The sequence below is a fragment of the Dipteris shenzhenensis genome, chromosome 1 (assembly GCF_047967505.1).
Source record: "Dipteris shenzhenensis isolate YYH24624 ecotype China chromosome 1, Dip_SZ_1.0, whole genome shotgun sequence".
In the NCBI taxonomy this organism is placed as follows: domain Eukaryota; kingdom Viridiplantae; phylum Streptophyta; class Polypodiopsida; order Gleicheniales; family Dipteridaceae; genus Dipteris; species Dipteris shenzhenensis.
In genome coordinates, this window is record NC_141596.1 from 10,526,150 (window position 1) to 10,543,193 (window position 17,044).

Here is a 17,044-nt window from a genome sequence, read left to right on the forward strand (position 1 = left end):
TGGGATTGGGCAATTAAGGCTCGTAGTGTGTCTTTTTCAATGAAGAACAATGTCAACTAAATCAGTATGCTACTTTGCAGTTGATCTTGCACCAGACTAGAAAAGTTTTGGGTCTGATATTCCTTGCAACAATAGATTTTAGGATCTTGGGGTAGAGATTAACTCTGTATTCCACTACTCATAGGAATTGCATATGGAGAAATGGACATCGGGCTTTTTTTCATCATACAGTAAGGAATTCAAAGGCAACAAAAAATTTGAAGCACAAAGAGGGAAAGAGATTTTTTCTTGCATCATCGGCATCTATATGCCCCTCTTGAGTAAATCCTTCTTTGCTTTAAGACCCAAGGGTAGCCCTTTGTTGTAAAGTCTATCACTATGGGAGTTATTCTCACTAAGTAGAAAGTGAATTCAAAAGTAAAGAAACAACATTAGTGACGTGACCTTGATGCCTGGCTATTCATATAAAGGATGTAAGGAGCTAAGAACTATCTGCAGAGGAAGCCAACAGCATGATGGTTTGCAAGGAAAGAGTTTGGTTGGTCAAGGCCCATGACCTGATCTGCAAACCGATGACATGATGATCTACACACAAAGAGTTCTTACTAAAAGCCATGTCATTCTAAGGTCTAAAAACTTTAGAAAATCCACCTCATAACTTATTTTAAACCACCCCTTGTTTTTCCAAACTTTCTTTTCATCTAAAATTACCTCTTTCTAAAGGATATATTCTTACTCTCCAAATTCGCAATCTTTTTAGCCTCTCCGAATTCAAGGAAAGAGGATCAAAGATTGAGATTGGGTAGATCAAGGTTGAAGGCAGTGAATTCAAAGCGGGACTAAAGGGCAAGATTGTAAAGCAAAAGAGCAACCCAATTATGAAAACAAATACAATGCCTCAAACAAATACCAAGGAATGGCCATCATATTTTTCTCTCGATAAAGCTTTTGGCTTTATATTGTTTGGAAATTCTACAATTTTAAAGAGACAACTCCAAAAAGAGATGCGACGATCAAGGGGAGAGAGTAAAGGCTAGAAAAGGAAAAACAATAGTTGAAGAGGAAACCCATCAGGAAGCGCATAAAAAATTCAAGAGGATAGTATGGAAATGGACGATGTTCATTACAATGATTATGGAATTCTATATTTGGAATTCACTGAACTAGAAATTTGAACATAAACTATAGAAAAGCAATTAGGGACTATTAATGGCACATTAAAATCTCTTACTAAGGCCACATCCAAGTTATCCTATTCTCAATCAGTGACTCCCATGGCACAATCACCAACTCCTCCTAGTCAAGTTGAGAGGTCCACCTATCGACTTAAACAAACCTCTAATGTTCTTAAGGACTTGAAACCACCAATTTTCAATGGGAAAGAAAAAGAATGCAACAAGGACGTGATAAAGACATTCTTGCAAAAATGGCAAGATTTCCATCAACTCAGGAGCACCCCTCCTGAAAATCAAGTCGTGTCCCTTGGGAATAAGGCTTATAAATGGTGGATGAGCCTCACAGAAAATTTTAAGATCCCTAGTTATTGGACTAAATTTGAATAAGCCTTCTTAAAGGAATTTTTTACTTGAAAATGAGTTAGAAAGAGCTTGGGCGGCTTGGGACAATTGTAGCATGGGTAAGGACACTTTAGTCGAGTACATAGCGAACTATAGGGAGGCAGTCCTTAAGTTAAAAGGAATTGACAAGTTCCAAAAGGTAAGGGGTTTCATGAGAGGTCTGAAAGACACCAGGACTATAAGGCTGAGATGAGAAAAAACTCTCTAAAGACCTCTTAAGAAGCAATTAAATATGCCAAAACATATGAGGGCATTACGGGGAAATCTAAAGCTAGAACTTTGAAATAAACTGGCTTTGTTCCTAAGTTCAATAAATTTTCCAATCTAAAAATAAAAGGGCACTTCAATAAGGAGGCTTCTCAGAAGAGATGTCAAACACAAAGATACTGCCTCCTGTTCAAAGAAAGAGGATTATGAAAAGGCCAAGCAGGAAAATATTTGCCTCAAATATTTGAGCAAAGATCATGCTACTACTGCCCTAAAAATAAATAGGCAGGAGGTAAAGCCCCAAAGAAACGTCCACAAAGACAAGTACACACGCTTAGTGGTACTAAAAAGTACGTTAAGGTAGAGGGTTTTCATGAGAATAGCACCCACATGTGTTAACTACAATCGGCAATGTGGCAACCCACCTTTGGTCCTCATGAAGATGCATGGAAAAATTAAGGGGCAAAGAGTAAGATTGATGGTCAATTATAGTGCCACACATAATTTCTTAAACTATTCATTAGTTAAGAAATTAAAGTTTCCAAAAGAGTCCAAGTGTCCATAAATATGTGATCTCTCTAGTAAAGACTAGCGATAAAAAGGTTTGGGATACCAAGATTCATGGTGTAGAGGTGGATATCCAAGGTTATTAGTATGCCTTGGATTTCCAAACTATGCATCTTGATCGAACATAGTTGAGACTAGTTGTATAGTCTTGGGGATAGCTTACAGTAGAGTTATTCAAATAATTCCATTATGTTTGAAAAGATGGTAGAGTCTTCCAGATTCAGGGAGAACATGAACAAGGCTAGGTGTTTCTCTATGAACTAACTTTTATTTGTGACTCTACTTCTGCTACATTTGAAAAGAATAAATTTTATCTTGATGTGATTAAAATGTATGAATCTTCATTTAAGGATTTAATGGTGGTTGAATTTAAAGATGTCTTTCAGAGTGACTTGCCTGATGGTTTACCCTTGAGTGAGATGTAGATCATAAAATAGACATAATTCTTGGATCTAGCCCTATTTGTAAACCACCCTATAGGCTTAGTTAAACAAAAGAACGTGAGTTCAAAAGACAATTAGTTGAATACATTAGGAAGGGCCAAATTCAACGTAGTAATTCACCATGGTCATCACCAATTTTACTGGTAAAGAAAAAAGATGGCACTATGCATTTCTGCATAGATTATAGAGCCTTAAATCAAATCACAATTAAAAATAAGTATCCTATGCCTTGCATTGATGAGCTCTTTGATCAACTGCAAGGGGCAAAATATTTTACTAAAATTGACTTAGGATCATGATATCACCAAGTGCAAATTGGAGAAGAGGATGTCCCTAAGACATCATTTCATATTAGGTACAGGCATTATCAGTTCAAAGTAATGCTCATATTATGGCACTTATGAATAGTGTCTTGAGACCATATTAAGGAAAATTTGCTGTAGTATTTTTAGATGATGTCCTAACCTATAGTAAAACAAAGAAAATGTATTTGAAATTTTTTAGGAAAGGGTTCCAATTTCTTAGAGATGATTCTCTTTTTGCAAAAGAATCCAAATGTGAATTCTTTACAAAAGAAGTAAAGTACTTGGGACATATTATATGCCCATCAAGACAATACCATATGGTGCGAAATTCTTATCCCACCCTAAACCTGTAACCTGTAATCCAAAAACAAGAACACATTCAGAATACAATGAGACATTCAAAACCCACTATCATCATCATTGCCATCATTGTGATAATTCACGAGTCACTATCCTCATCATGTTCGTCATCAATGTCCTCATCTTTAGACCTCTGTGGAAGGAAAATATTATTTCCTTCATCTTCATCCAATTCATCCTCCTCATCACTATCCTCCTCAAATGTTGCACCATCAGTCCCTTCCTTATCCTCTTCTTGGGATTCCAGAATCTACAACAATACGACTGCTACAGCATCAGGTGGGATATTGTACATCCATTTTGGAACTTTCTCCTCATATCCCACATCTCTTAATGTTTCTAGCATTTTATGATTGGCATAGATGTACACTAGCTTCTCAGCCCCATCCTCTAGAAGTCTATTTCATAAAGTACTATGAATGTACTTATAATAACTCCAGTTTCTTTCTGAGCCTGAGTTTGAGCATGTCTGAGGAAGAACCCTCATTGCAATTGGGTGTAGAAGCTGACACATGCCACCATTCATCATCCACCATTTCCAAGTAGATGTAGTTTCTTCCAATGCTTGAACATCACACGTTGCAAACAACCCCTCCTTGCATCGATACTTGGCTAACTCGTTACAACACTTTGCAAATTCATGGTTTTAGGAATAATATTGTCGCACGGCCTTATGAAACTCATACATAACAATTGGGATCTCTTCTGGCTTCATATTTCACCACTCGAGGTCTAAAAGGTACACAACACTATGCAAGGGATTGTGAGCTAGCTTCCATCGAGGCCTAAACAATTGCCACAATTCCTTGCATTTTGTAGCATTAAAATTTGGTCTTCTCTCATTCTCTTGACCTGGGCGAGTAGGGGTATTCCTCGCAATAAGAACTTGCTCAATACTCCAAAAGTGCATCCATTCTTTTTCGACTATTGGAGCCTTTGAGTCCAAAGCCCTAAACACATATAATAACATTAGTAGCATCCTCAAATCATTTCCATAATGTAGGGGATCCCAATGTTTCTTTTAGGTCATACATTTTCTTGTTTGTTTCCCTATCAATCATCAACTCTGACATCCATCATTCAAATGAATCACAATGAAATGCCTCTATAAGAAAACTCCTATTCGTCACCAAGGACTGCAAAGTGTAGAAGTACATGGAAAATTTCGTGGTGGTTGGCAATTGCAACATGTTAGAACCATCATAAGACATAAAGATTGATTTGATTGTATTAACTTAACGATGTATCAAGCCTCTCAAATAATCTCTTTGAACCATGGCACTTGTTTATACTAATCTTTTAATGTAATATTTAAAGCATATGTGCAACAAGAAGATGCATATAGATTGGTATACTCCCTTTGCAATATTCTACCCACTTGTTTATAACTCTTGGCATTATCCATGACAACCTACAGAACCTTTTCAAGGCCTAACTCTCTTATGACCTTTGATAATAAGCTAGCTATATATGTCCCCAACTTCTTTACATGTGAGGCATCAATTGACATGTGAAAGGCCTCCCCATGCGGCAATACAACCATCACATTTCATAAAGAATGGAATTTTATGCTTGTCCACCTGTCTGAGACAATTGTATATCCAATGTTATGCAATTGCTCAAAAATGTTGCGATTTATGTGATCTTTCTCTTCTGCATATGCGTTGTCTAACAATGTTGTACGCAATGTGTGGTATGAAGGGGGCTTGAAGCCCAGTCCATAGTTAGCAATGCCATTCCATGTAGCTCTCATATATTGTTGTTGACCAAACTCAGTGGACCACAAGATTGATCTACCAACAATGAAGAGGTTAAAACTCCAAAATTAGCCACACTATTTGTTATTTAGAAATTGTATGGGCTGCCAAAGCTAGTATTATTAGTGATCGGGATAGCAAATTTAATAGCCATTTTTTGGAGGGGCTACATTTATGAGGTTGGAAGCTTCTTTGAATATGAGCACCACAGATCATCCACACAAAGTGATGGTCAAACTGAAAGGGTCAATCCTGCCACACTAATGATATGCTTCGAGCATATTTAAGTACAAAGCAAACTAATTGGGAGCAGTATTTGTTGAAGGCACATGGTAGAGAGGGAGAGAGAGAGAGAGAGAGAGAGAGAGAGAGAGAGAGAGAGAGAGAGAAATAGAGGGTAGGCTAGGGAGAGAGGAAGTGATTCTCAAAGAGAGACATAATGAAATAGAAATGAAATGACTAGAGCAATGAACCAAAATGAAAGTACTCACACGTAGACCAAAGATCTTGTAGCTTGATACTTGATTCATATGACAAGTGATAAGTACAGCTCTTATATAGAGCACACACACACATATGAGTACCAATGCATATGGGATAACTCCCAATGTGACACATGGCATCCATAGGACACACTAGACTAAAACTAGAACAAACCAAAACTGACTCAACTTGACTCCATTTTCTAACACCCCCCATGGAGGAAAGGTGGGTGACTACTAGAATGGAACCAAGAACAGAACATGATAATGATGATCATCGAACTTCACAATGATGGTTTAGAGGCTCCATGCTAACTCTGAGGCAAGTGAGCATGGCTTAGAGGCTAGGAGCATGGTATAGACTCATAGGTTCACCTAGCATGGCTCAGAGGCTCATCATACATGGATGCATGACCAACTCAGAGGTCTAGGAGACCAATGCACCAACATCCTAGAACTCACATGCGAGGCCTGATAAATAGACCTATCAAAGCCAATACATGGCTTCCATAGTACATCCCCCTCCTGGGTCTAGGGACTAATGAGGGACATGGAGCCACACATGACAAATATAAAATCAATACCTCATTTTAGGAGGACTATCCAAGGTTGAGGACCTTTATTGACCCCAATCATAGAAAATAAAAATATACTTCATTCATTTTAAGCATAGCAAGTGTAGAGAACTCGTAAATGACCCCAAGTAGTTGCACATAAGACTATACATCTCGATCCGAAGAAGTATGTTGGTGAAGAATATGGCAAGAATGCCTCGAATGATATGTCAATGTCGGCCATGGGAGCAACTACAAGTAGCAATCACATGATGACTCTCAAAATGTCGTGATGTGAGTCACCGGCGGATGTAAAGAGGCTCCAAAAAATGAGCGAAAATGCTCAAGGGAGCTGCCCAATTGAAGACACAAATCTTGGGCCACTCAAATCAGATTTGTGAGCACCAACAGGAAGCTCGAATGAAGACGGTAAGAGAGGCAATCTATGGCAAAATCAAAAGAAATTTTTGGCATGGTTTTGAGGGCAAGAGGAACAGAGTAGATGGCATCAGATGATGGCTCGAAAATTGAGGCTGTAAGCAATTATAAATGGCATGAAAATTGAGGGGAGGGGCAACTGCAAGTGGCACTCCAATCAAGACTGGAGCAGCTACTGTTGGTGGAAGTCCCAAGGGCAATGGTGTCACATCTGTATGAGTAGAGTGGAAGCCTATACAGACTATACAGCAGGCTCTTCGATGTGTACACAGTCTAGTGTGGTGCAACAAGAGCAGGCAACAATCCTAAGGTAGTACGGGCTAATGGGGTTTCTTTTGGCTAGGCATTTAAAGCTAAACGGGTACTTGATGGCGAGGAACCATTGCGATGCTAAGGGAATGGGGGCCCTACCTTGGAGGAGAGGGGAGCTTCCATTTGCGAGCTTCTCTCATCCTCTAGATAGAACAAGAAGAAGGGGAATATTGGAAGGGAGTCTTTGATATGACATGAAGGCACATGGTGGAAAGGGAGAGAGAGAGAGAGAGAGAGAGAGAGAGAGAGAGAGAGAGAGAGAGAGAGGGTAGGCTAGGGAGAGAGGAAGTGATACTCAAAGAGTGACATAATGAAATGGAAATGAAATGACTAGAGCAATGAATCAAAATGAAATTCCTCACATGTAAACCAAAGAGCTTGTAGCTTGATACTTAATTCATGTGACAAGTGACAAGTACAGCTCTTATATAGAGTGCACACACACATATGAGTACCAATGCATATCGGATAACTCCCAATGTGACACGTGGCATCCATAGGACACACTAGACTAAAACTCACACTGGACTCACTAGAACAAACCAAAACTGACACAACTTGACTCTATTTGCTAACATTTTCCCACATTAGAATTTGCATATATAGTGCCAACATTCAACTACAACAGGTTTTAGTCCATTCATGATGATGATGTATGGATTTCAATCTAGAGCCCTAGTTGCAGTGGGATTCGAAAAAGACAAGGTTCAAGTGGCTGAGCATATGAATCAAATGCTTAAGCTAGCTAAAGAAAGCATCAGGACTCAGGATAGAGCAAGAAGTTATGAAACCCCCATCGTAGAAGGTTGGAGTTCGAAGTAAATGAGAAAGTCTACCTTAGGGTACTTGAATCTTTAGAATCCCTAAAGATAGATAAATGTCCAAAGTTGTCTCCTAGGCATGGTGAACCATTTACAATACTTAAGAGAATTAAAGAACAAGCTTACAAATTAGCCTTACGAGAGGGATGTAGAATACATCTAGTTTTTCATGTAAATAAGCTAAAAAGAAAATTAGGAGATGATGATAATCTCATTGGAAATGACATCCTAGTTCACCTCATTGAAACTGCTACTATACCACATGAACCAAAAAGAAAGATCGACAAGAAAAATGCATGCGACATACAATATGCACGAATGTCTAGATAGCTGGAAAGATAGACCTAAAAAGAGAGTTCAACATCGAAAAGAGTAAGCACTCTCTAGAGGAGGTTTCCCAATTTTATTTTCAAGGACGTAAACCATTCTTAGGAGTAGGGAATGTTATGTCAGCCATAATCATGGAAGATCATGGCTTGGTTATGGGGCAAGGAGCGAAACCACATGGGCAAGACAATGTTTTTGTAAGTGGGGTCGAAAGGGCTTGGTCACCCTTAGACTAAGACATAATGAGAAGGTGCAAAGGGAAGTTATGGGGAGGACTTTATTAGAAGGGTCCCTTGGGGAACACACACACAAGTAGGCTCCATGTGGCAAGCATTGGGCTCATGGGGGGCTGAGAGAGACAGACAGACAGACAGAAAGAGACTGAGGTAGAGATAGAGACAAAGAGAGAGCTTCATCATGAAAGAGGCTAGAGAGTGACAAAAAAAACAAATCACATATGTTCACAGGGGAAGCACTCTCTAGAGGTTGTGGTTGGGTGGAGAATCGCAAGAGAGCCCTCTTTTTTGTGGATGCAATAACCCCTCCCCCTAAGTATGCATCAATGTAACACCTAAAGGACCACCCTTCATTAAATGGCAACCTGGGGAAATGTTGAGAAATGCCCCCACCATTAAAGTATGGTGTGATGGTCTAGAGAGGCTTATCTATGGTAGGAACAAAAACTAGGACAAGGACAGGGTGTGCTATTTGCCGGGCCACCTCTCTTTGTGCTTCTCATCTATGAATCCTGACATTACCCTTGTACTTCATGCCAGCATACCATACATGTTGTAATAGACTATAACCTATTAGACGGACTCGATAGATAGTCCCAATCTTTTTAGCTCAAACCTCTTTCTCTATGATAAATGTCACAAAAGTAACATTTTATATGTGATACCTCGCCACTATACTTTTCATGTGTCACCTCCAAAAGCACCTTCCCTTTCAAGACTACAATGCCTCCCTCTTCATCTTACTTAGCTCGCTTCATTTCCATTCCAAACATCAAACCTTCCTTCTTCACCCAACTCTTAATCATGAGGTTCTTCTTGTTAGATTGTAAGACTTTAGCTTTAAGTAGAGCCCACATTGCATCCCATCATTCCATCTGTGATGCACTAAAATAGTTTTGGCAAATGTTGGCCTTGCAACACATGATTGCCCAAATTATGTGTAAACATTGCCAATGGTGGATTCAACACAGAGCAATGCATTTGACTCCCAATTCACAATGATGATACCCACTAGTTTGAGCATCTGCTTCCAACATCTATTGCATGTCTACTATGGCCTTGGCCTTCAAATTATGTGACCTATCTGTGCTCTTTATTGTGGCATCCATCTCTCTCTCTTACATGCTATTTATCTACTCTAGAAACTACTCTCAAAGCATTTGGCTAATTAGCCTATGTTGTGTGTTTTTAACTCGACATACTTGTGCTTAGAGCCAGTGTAACCTTCCATCTCACAAAAAAGGATGTGCAAAACTTTGCAAGTTGCATAACAATATCTAAATATACAAAATCCAAGTATTAGTGCAACTTATGATGTACAACATATAGTGCATGATACATAATGTATGTTTAAAAAACAACAAGACCACCTTCCTCTTTGAGAGAATCTAGGGACTTGACCTTAGGAGTAGTCCCATCTAGCCCCATCACCTTGTGGGCATAGGGGCTAGGAACCATTCCTTGGGTCCTTGGGTGGGGCTTAGGAGAAGAGAGGAAAATTACCTCACAAGTTCAAAGCAATCAAAATGGCCAAACTAGCTCTTATATAGATGTAGTGATAAGAGCTCATAGGCATTATTTGCAATAATAGTGGTAAAGACACCATTATCGTCACCACTATAATGCTAGTGGTAAAGACACCATTAGCATCACCACTACCCTATACCACCTATAATAATAATACTACTAGTGGTTTGTTTTTGTGTACTTTCATCATCGGTCATATTGCTTGTACCGATGTTAATAGCCAATCTACCGCTAGGCCTTCTTTGCCAACAGTAAATTACTTTTGATCGATTGTATTAGCAAAATTAATGATAGTAATATGCCAATTTCTCATTAGTTTGCTTACCAAGAGGGTTTTGCCATCATTGTGTGTGGGATTTCACAAAAAAGGTGTTCACAAATGTAATTCGCACAAGTCCATGTGATTAGGTGAATATGTAATCCTCGCCAAGTCTAGTTGAATTATGTGCCTTTTAGTAAGGTGTCAAAATAAATGGCAATGGAGTAGATGCCACAAGATCAACATCAACACAACAAAAATATATTTCCATAAGCAATTACCGAGATCTTCTCTCCTGCATTAGGCTCAACCCCTTTGTTGGTCAATGAGCATTTCAAACGTGCCTTAGGTGACTCTCATAAGTGGCTGATGAATGATGAATGAATACAAGACCAAGGGTTCCTATTTATATAGCAAGCCCTAGAGAAGTGGACTTATGGGATAATTGAAATAGCCACCCATAAGTACAAGCAAACATCCTTAACATGGTGCAACTCCAATGTCTCTCAAGGGAGCTCACAACATGGAGATGCATGTTAGCACATCGAAGCACACATATTCCAACACATGATCTCATCTACATGGTTGTAAGATGGTAAGATAGTAATGCACACATGCTGATGCCGATGCTCCTTAACATCTATCTAGTTGCTTTAAAGGATCTCTACATGCTTGCATCCAAAGCCATGGACTCAATACAACCTCCTTGATGAGAGACTAAGTCCATGTCCTCCTCAAACATGCTCTGCTCATAGCAGCTCAATCAACTCGTGCTTTCAATAATCACCCGGATAGTTAATCAAATATGTTGTGGAACTTTGTATTAGTCTTTGGGGCAATAAGATGATGGAAGAGAATCACACTGATTTGCTAACTCCCACCTCAAGCCATCTGCATCTAACCAGCTACATACGGCAACGATGGACAATGCATCCTTTGAATTCCTTACAACATGGACTTCCATCAAGGGAAACCTATTTTGATAAGTCTAGCAAGCTAACCCGTGATGAATCCATGCATACGCTTGCATAGCAAGTTGAGGTCATCCCTCTCTAGATGCTCCAATTAAGATGTTGCCACCTCACATCTTCCCAACATTGGGTGTGAGTCCCAACTAGGTAGTGAAGAGAATATCAAGAGTATTTTTTCGGTTAATTGTTACATTTCATAAGAATGTTCACTTCTTATATATCAAATGTCAATGCTACTCATGACCTTGACCGTGGACCGCAAAGTTCTCAACAATCACAGAATATGCAAACTTGGTTTAGAGTTAGTAACATCTTTATGAGAATGTATTCGATATACGCAAGAAGATGCATTGATTGATATGTTCTATGATTGGTTTGTTCGTCATGTGGATTAATTAGCATTAATGACCAAAACCTTAGTATCTACATGTGGTATGGTTTCTACAAATTCGATTCTTTCATTTAATTATGTTCTAAGCAAGTTCATTTTTTTGAGACAATAGTGAAGGAAATGAAAGAGTTTGGCTATCAAGGAGAAAACCCCAAAGGATGAAAGGAGGGTGGTTCGATTATTAGTCACCCAACCGAATTCGAAAATCTCTCTTTATAGTTGACCTTGTCACACTTTGTTCATGAGGACAGATGAAGAAGATAAAATTTTGGGGAGGTGTTACAAGGGAACGGAACATAAGTGAAATCAACTAAGCACTAGAATGAGCAAATAAAAACCTTTATCCTTTATGTGGCCCTACTCAACTTCTCTTCAAATTTCAATTAATTAGTTTTCCACCAATCAAATATAGATAATTAACCTAAGTTAACTGCCCCCAAAATTTGGAAACTATTAACCTTAGAAGTAAAAATTATCCTCCCCCCTCCCGAATTTTTTTTTAAAAAAAGGATCGTGCCTCTCTCCCCTCCCCAAGCTCTCCCTACCTCCACGTGCATCTCCTTTTTTATTTGGTGCCTATCAAATAGGTGCCCCATCATATGAAAAATGGATAATTCCTATTAATTAGTTGTGGAGAAAGGAAGAGGGTAAGGCCATGACTAAACTAAGTTATAAAGGGGGGAGGCACTGATTAAAGAATAATGGAGGATAGGGGCATTAAAGAAGGAGGGACATGAGATTGGGGAGGGGATGAAGAGGGAGGGACCACTCATTATAGAGGAAAGGAGATCTCAAAGGAGGAGGGAGGTGAGGGAGCATTTATAATACTATTATAAGGAAATGGGCATATAATGTTACTCTATAGCTTAGTGGCAGGGCTCGCGCATGGGAAAAAGATGGTTTTGAGTTTGAATATTTTCTTAAACCTTTGGGAAAGCCCCCCTTGGACATAGTCTATGCATACAATACATTAACCCATGCAGAAACATAGGTTAATTAATCCATAAATAAATTAATCCATAGAGAACACGAAGAAAAAAGAGGTACTACAATTTTTTGAAAATCAAAAGGAAGACACTTAGCAAAGCAAAGCAACACTTATCTCGTCATCATGGCCCTTCATAAGGAAGCAAAATAGAAATGCTTAGACAATATAGCTAATAGGAAAGGATTTATTGCAATATCAGCAAGCCCCAATATGGATGAAAACTTCATAGGGTGAAATTCTCGAGTCCACTAATAGGACTAGGGACATATATTTCTTCATCAAACTAAGAGCATGCCCAAAATCTCTTCATTGACCTCCCAAAGTCTCCCACAAACGAAATCTCTTCATTGACCTCCCAAAGTCTCCCACAAACGAAATCACTAATAACAGACTATTATGAGACAGACAGAAATTGGATTTCACCAAAGTGTAGAAAGACTTGTAGGGTTCACAATCTACGAATCATTGTCTTCTGTATGTGGTAATCCGCGCAAATGAAATCAAGATAAATCGGTTAAACAGGAGCTAATGAAGTGCAATGTTTGAAGACAATCGAAAGAAGTTTGTGTCTCTAAATACCAGAAAGTTGATTTATTGGCTGGTCCAAAGCTTCAATGTACAATGCCAACGTAAACTCTAAGAGAGCAGAAAGCATCAAAGTGAATGCAGAATTACACTGTACAGAGACGATCAATGTTATCAACAGTAGAGTGAACTGAGTTTAAGGCTCCCCTGGGATCACCAACGTTTTCTCCAAATCTCAGTCTTTGATCACATGGAGCTCGAACTCGCCTTGGTGATGGGGTAGGATGGGAAAGAGTGGATTCCGCAGGTACCTCGCGCGTTGCCAGTGCTTCGTTGAATGTGAACGTATCCATCCAAACCCCAGTCCTCGCTCCATGAGTTCTTTACAATCCAATAATCCTTACCATTCTCAGACCCATAACCAACTGCCAGCACCGCGTGGTCGATGTCGTTCGGATTGTCGGAGCAAGCGCTGAAAACACCCTGCATCATACCAGGAAACATCCATCAACACACACGCAGACAAAAAACTACCTTCTGTAAAACATCCTGCTTTTGACTCACGAAAAAAAACAATAGACACATACATCTGCGTAGAGTTGGAAGTCGTAGGTTCCTGCATTGATAGCAACGCTCACAGGCTGCTTGGCGACGGCACAGGTGAGGGCAGCTTCATCGTTGGGCCTGACGTCCTCATAGCCATCGATAGTAACAGACTTGTGCAATTTCTGCAAGGAATGGCAGGCGATTGACCGAGTGAAAACCGCGTTAACTTTGCAACTCAAGGTCGAAAAGCAAAGGGATCAGAGACCGCTTACCCGAAGCCATTTGCACAACTTTGAGCTACCCTTGCCACTGACATATGGATACCCTTTCTCTGTGTTGATACCTCCGTTCTTTACAACCCATTTGAAGGCCGGGTCCATAAGGCCGCCATTGCAGCCGTAATTGCTGTGGACGCAGCTGACCAGCTCCTGCTCGGAAAGGCTCACAAGTTCACCAGTGGCGACGGCATGGGCACCCTCGATCGCGCCCACCGTGGAGAAGGCCCAACAGCTTCCTGCAGAAAGCAGAAAACGAGGAGATTAGTGAGAAAATCGTCCACGGAATCACTTGATTCTTGGCAGAAAGCGTCGAAACTTGCCACCATCCGCCGATCTACTCCAGAAGTACCAAAAGATTAACTCGGAAGCAGGTATTGCAAAGGAAAAATACATACCGCACTGCCCCTGGTCTTTAACAGGCGTCACCGCTCCCTTCTCTCTCCAGTCTACAGAGGAGGGCACGCCATTGATGTTGCAAAATGCCCCAAACTGTCGGATTCCGTTGCTGTGGATCTGAGGGCGGAAGCCAAGGTGCTTGGACTTGAACTCGTCGAGCGTGAGATCGGCAAAGCGGTTGAGGCCGAGGCGATGGGAGTGGGAGCCGAGGTTGTGCTGGTGGATGTGGAAGAGGTTACGCTTGAAGATGTGGAAGCGGGAGAGCTTCTCGGAGGAGCCATCGGGGAGGGAGTAATTCTTGGAGTGGGTGTGGATCCAGTGGTCGAAGAGGTGGAGGAGGAGGTCATCAGAGGAGAGGTCGTCTGGGTTGTAATCGATGTGACGAGCAGAAGAGAGGGAGAGGGCGAGGAGGAAGCAGAAGAGGAGGGAGGGGAGGGAAGCCATAGCCAGAGCTCGAGCTCACAAAAAAATGAACTGTATCACGAAGAAGACGATGATCACGTGCTTGATTTGTCCTTTAATCTCTACTTTCGATCTTGACTTCATTAATTACCTTAACGTCTCCTTAATCCACTTTATTTACAGCTGTCTTACGTGCTTTTCTTAAGACCCCCGTAGTGCTTTTGCCCCACCTTTTTCTCACGAGGAAACATAAGAGGAGAGCTCACGCTCACAAAGACGAGGCTACAAGTCTTGAACTCTCCATACGAGTGACTTGAACATCCGACGCTTTCGAAACCGGTCTTGCCAGGCCATCTAGATTCTGCATATGAAATTTGTTCTTGTCTATGGCCTTTCTTAACTCTCTGACATATTCTTCAAGATTAATACCGACAAGACCCTCATTGGAGAGCAATGACTTCGCTATGATCACGTGGCTGATTTATCCTTTAAACTCTACTCAGGAGATTGACTTAGTTAACTTAACCTCTTAATCCTCTTTATATATATACAACTTTCTTGCCCTAGAGAAGTGCTTTTCTTAACCTAAGTAGGACTTTGAGGAGGGCTTTTGCCACACCCTTTCCTAAAGGAGGGTAGGTCTAATTGTAGACGCTGGTTCTCCAAAAGCGAAATTCAATTTCTTGAATTTCTCGTGTCGATCTCACATTTTGTGTGGCTCTCGTTGACACAATGTTGTGGGCTTGACACGTGGTGTGCATCACCTACATGGCACGATGGGTGTATTTTGTTGATTTCATCTTGGCATTGAATGCAAGTCTCAAACACGAACAAGACGTAGAAGGTGATAATCACGTGGTTGATTTATCCTTTAACCTCTACTTAGGAGATTGACTTAGTTACCTTAGCCTCTTCCACTTGATATAAAGCTTTCTTACCATAGAGACGTGCTTTTCTTTAGACAAGAGTGCTTTTCTTAATCCAAGTAGTGCTTTTCTAACCTCGAGGATTTCGAGAGGCGATAATCACGTGGTTGATTTATCCTTTAACCTCTACTTAGGAGATTGACTTAGTTACCTTAGCCTCTTCCACTTGATATAGAGCTTTCTTACCCTAGAGACGTGCTTTTCTTTAGACAAGAGTGCTTTTCTTGACCCGAGTAGTGCTTTTCTAACCTCGAGACTTCGTGGAGTGCTTTTGCCACACCTTTTTCTCAAGGGCAAGGAGGAAGCAAAAGCGGAGGGAGGGGACGAATGCCAAAGCTAGAGCCAGAGCTCAAAGGATGAGGGGGGAGGGGAAGGACACCATAGCTAGAGCTCAAAGGATGAGGAGGAACTTAGATGAGGCTACAAGATGAGGAAGACAAAGAAGACGCTAAGATCATGTGGTTGATTTATCCTTTAAACTCTACTTTAGGACATTGACTTTGTTAACCTAACCTCTTAATCCACTTATTACAGAGCTTTCTTACCCTAGAGAAGTTAGAGAGGAGTGATTTTCTTAATTAACCCAAACAACATAGAGGAGTGCTTTTCTTAACCCAGACAACTTGAGTAGTGCTTTTCTTAACCTCCAAGACTTCGAGGAATGCTTCTACCACACATTTTTCTCAAGGGTGAGGAGGAAGCAGAAGAGGAGGGAGGGGAAGGATGCCATAGCCAAAGCCCAAACGATAAGGAGGAAGAAAATAAGGAAGACCATGAGATCACATGGTTGATTTATCCTTTAATCTCTACTTAGAAGGTTGACTAGGTTAACCTAACCCTACTAAACATCTTCCTTAACCTAGAGAAGTAGAGGAGAGTTTTTCTTAACCTAGACTACTTAGAGGAGTGATTTTCTTTATATTCTTCTGAGCACTCCCTCCTCATAGCTATTAGCTTAGCACTGGGTAGTGCTATAGTGGAGGATTGAAACTCATTTTGTGAATTTCCACGTGTATCTTTTAAAAAATAATTAAGTTTGTGTTTCAAATTGCTACTTAAAAATCATCAACTTTCCTTTTTTTTGTGTCCAAAAGCGCTTATTTTACCATTGTACTAGGAGGCAGTGCCCATGTACACGTGTCCACTCTTGTTTTTTTAAACGCACCTTAGATCGGTGGGCACTACTCTAATGGTTGGTTCAAGAGTGATTTTCTTAACCTAGACTACTTAGAGGAGTGCTTCTCTTAACCTAGAGAACTTCGAGGAGTGCTTTTGCCCACATACTAAGCTTTAATCGTGGCTATGCCCTTTCCCAAGCCATTTCCCAAGTGAAAAAACACATCCATCCCTCAACTCACCTCTCACTATAGCTCGAAATTAGCTATTGGTCACTATCAATGGAGGAAAGGTGAGGTGGCTCTTGAAAGCAAGGGCTTGTTGTCATTATCA

General features: G+C 40.4%; 1 protein-coding gene across 1 annotated transcript; it reads right to left on the reverse strand.

Annotated features, from left to right (window-relative positions):
- Positions 1 to 13,084: 13,084 nt before the first annotated feature.
- On the reverse strand, positions 13,085 to 14,771 carry LOC147905358 (cysteine proteinase COT44-like). Its single transcript, XM_087402377.1, has 4 exons — positions 14,267 to 14,771; positions 13,866 to 14,107; positions 13,635 to 13,775; positions 13,085 to 13,530 (listed from the first exon to the last, which is right to left on the reverse strand). Exons 1-4 carry the CDS (start codon positions 14,709 to 14,711, stop codon positions 13,294 to 13,296), a joined length of 1,065 nt encoding a protein of 354 aa, XP_087258503.1. The 5' UTR covers positions 14,712 to 14,771; the 3' UTR covers positions 13,085 to 13,293.
- Between the last annotated feature and the right edge of the window lie 2,273 nt (positions 14,772 to 17,044).

Coding starts and splice junctions, on each gene's coding strand:
- LOC147905358 (XM_087402377.1), bottom strand. CDS start 14,711: ATGGCTTCCCTCCCCTCCCTCCTCTTCTGCTTCCTCCTCGCCCTCTCC. Junction 14,108..14,266: donor TAAAGACCAGGGGCAGTGCG/GTATGTATTTTT, acceptor TGCTTTCTGCAG/GAAGCTGTTGGGCCTTCTCC. Junction 13,531..13,634: donor ACTTCCAACTCTACGCAGAT/GTATGTGTCTAT, acceptor GGTATGATGCAG/GGTGTTTTCAGCGCTTGCTC.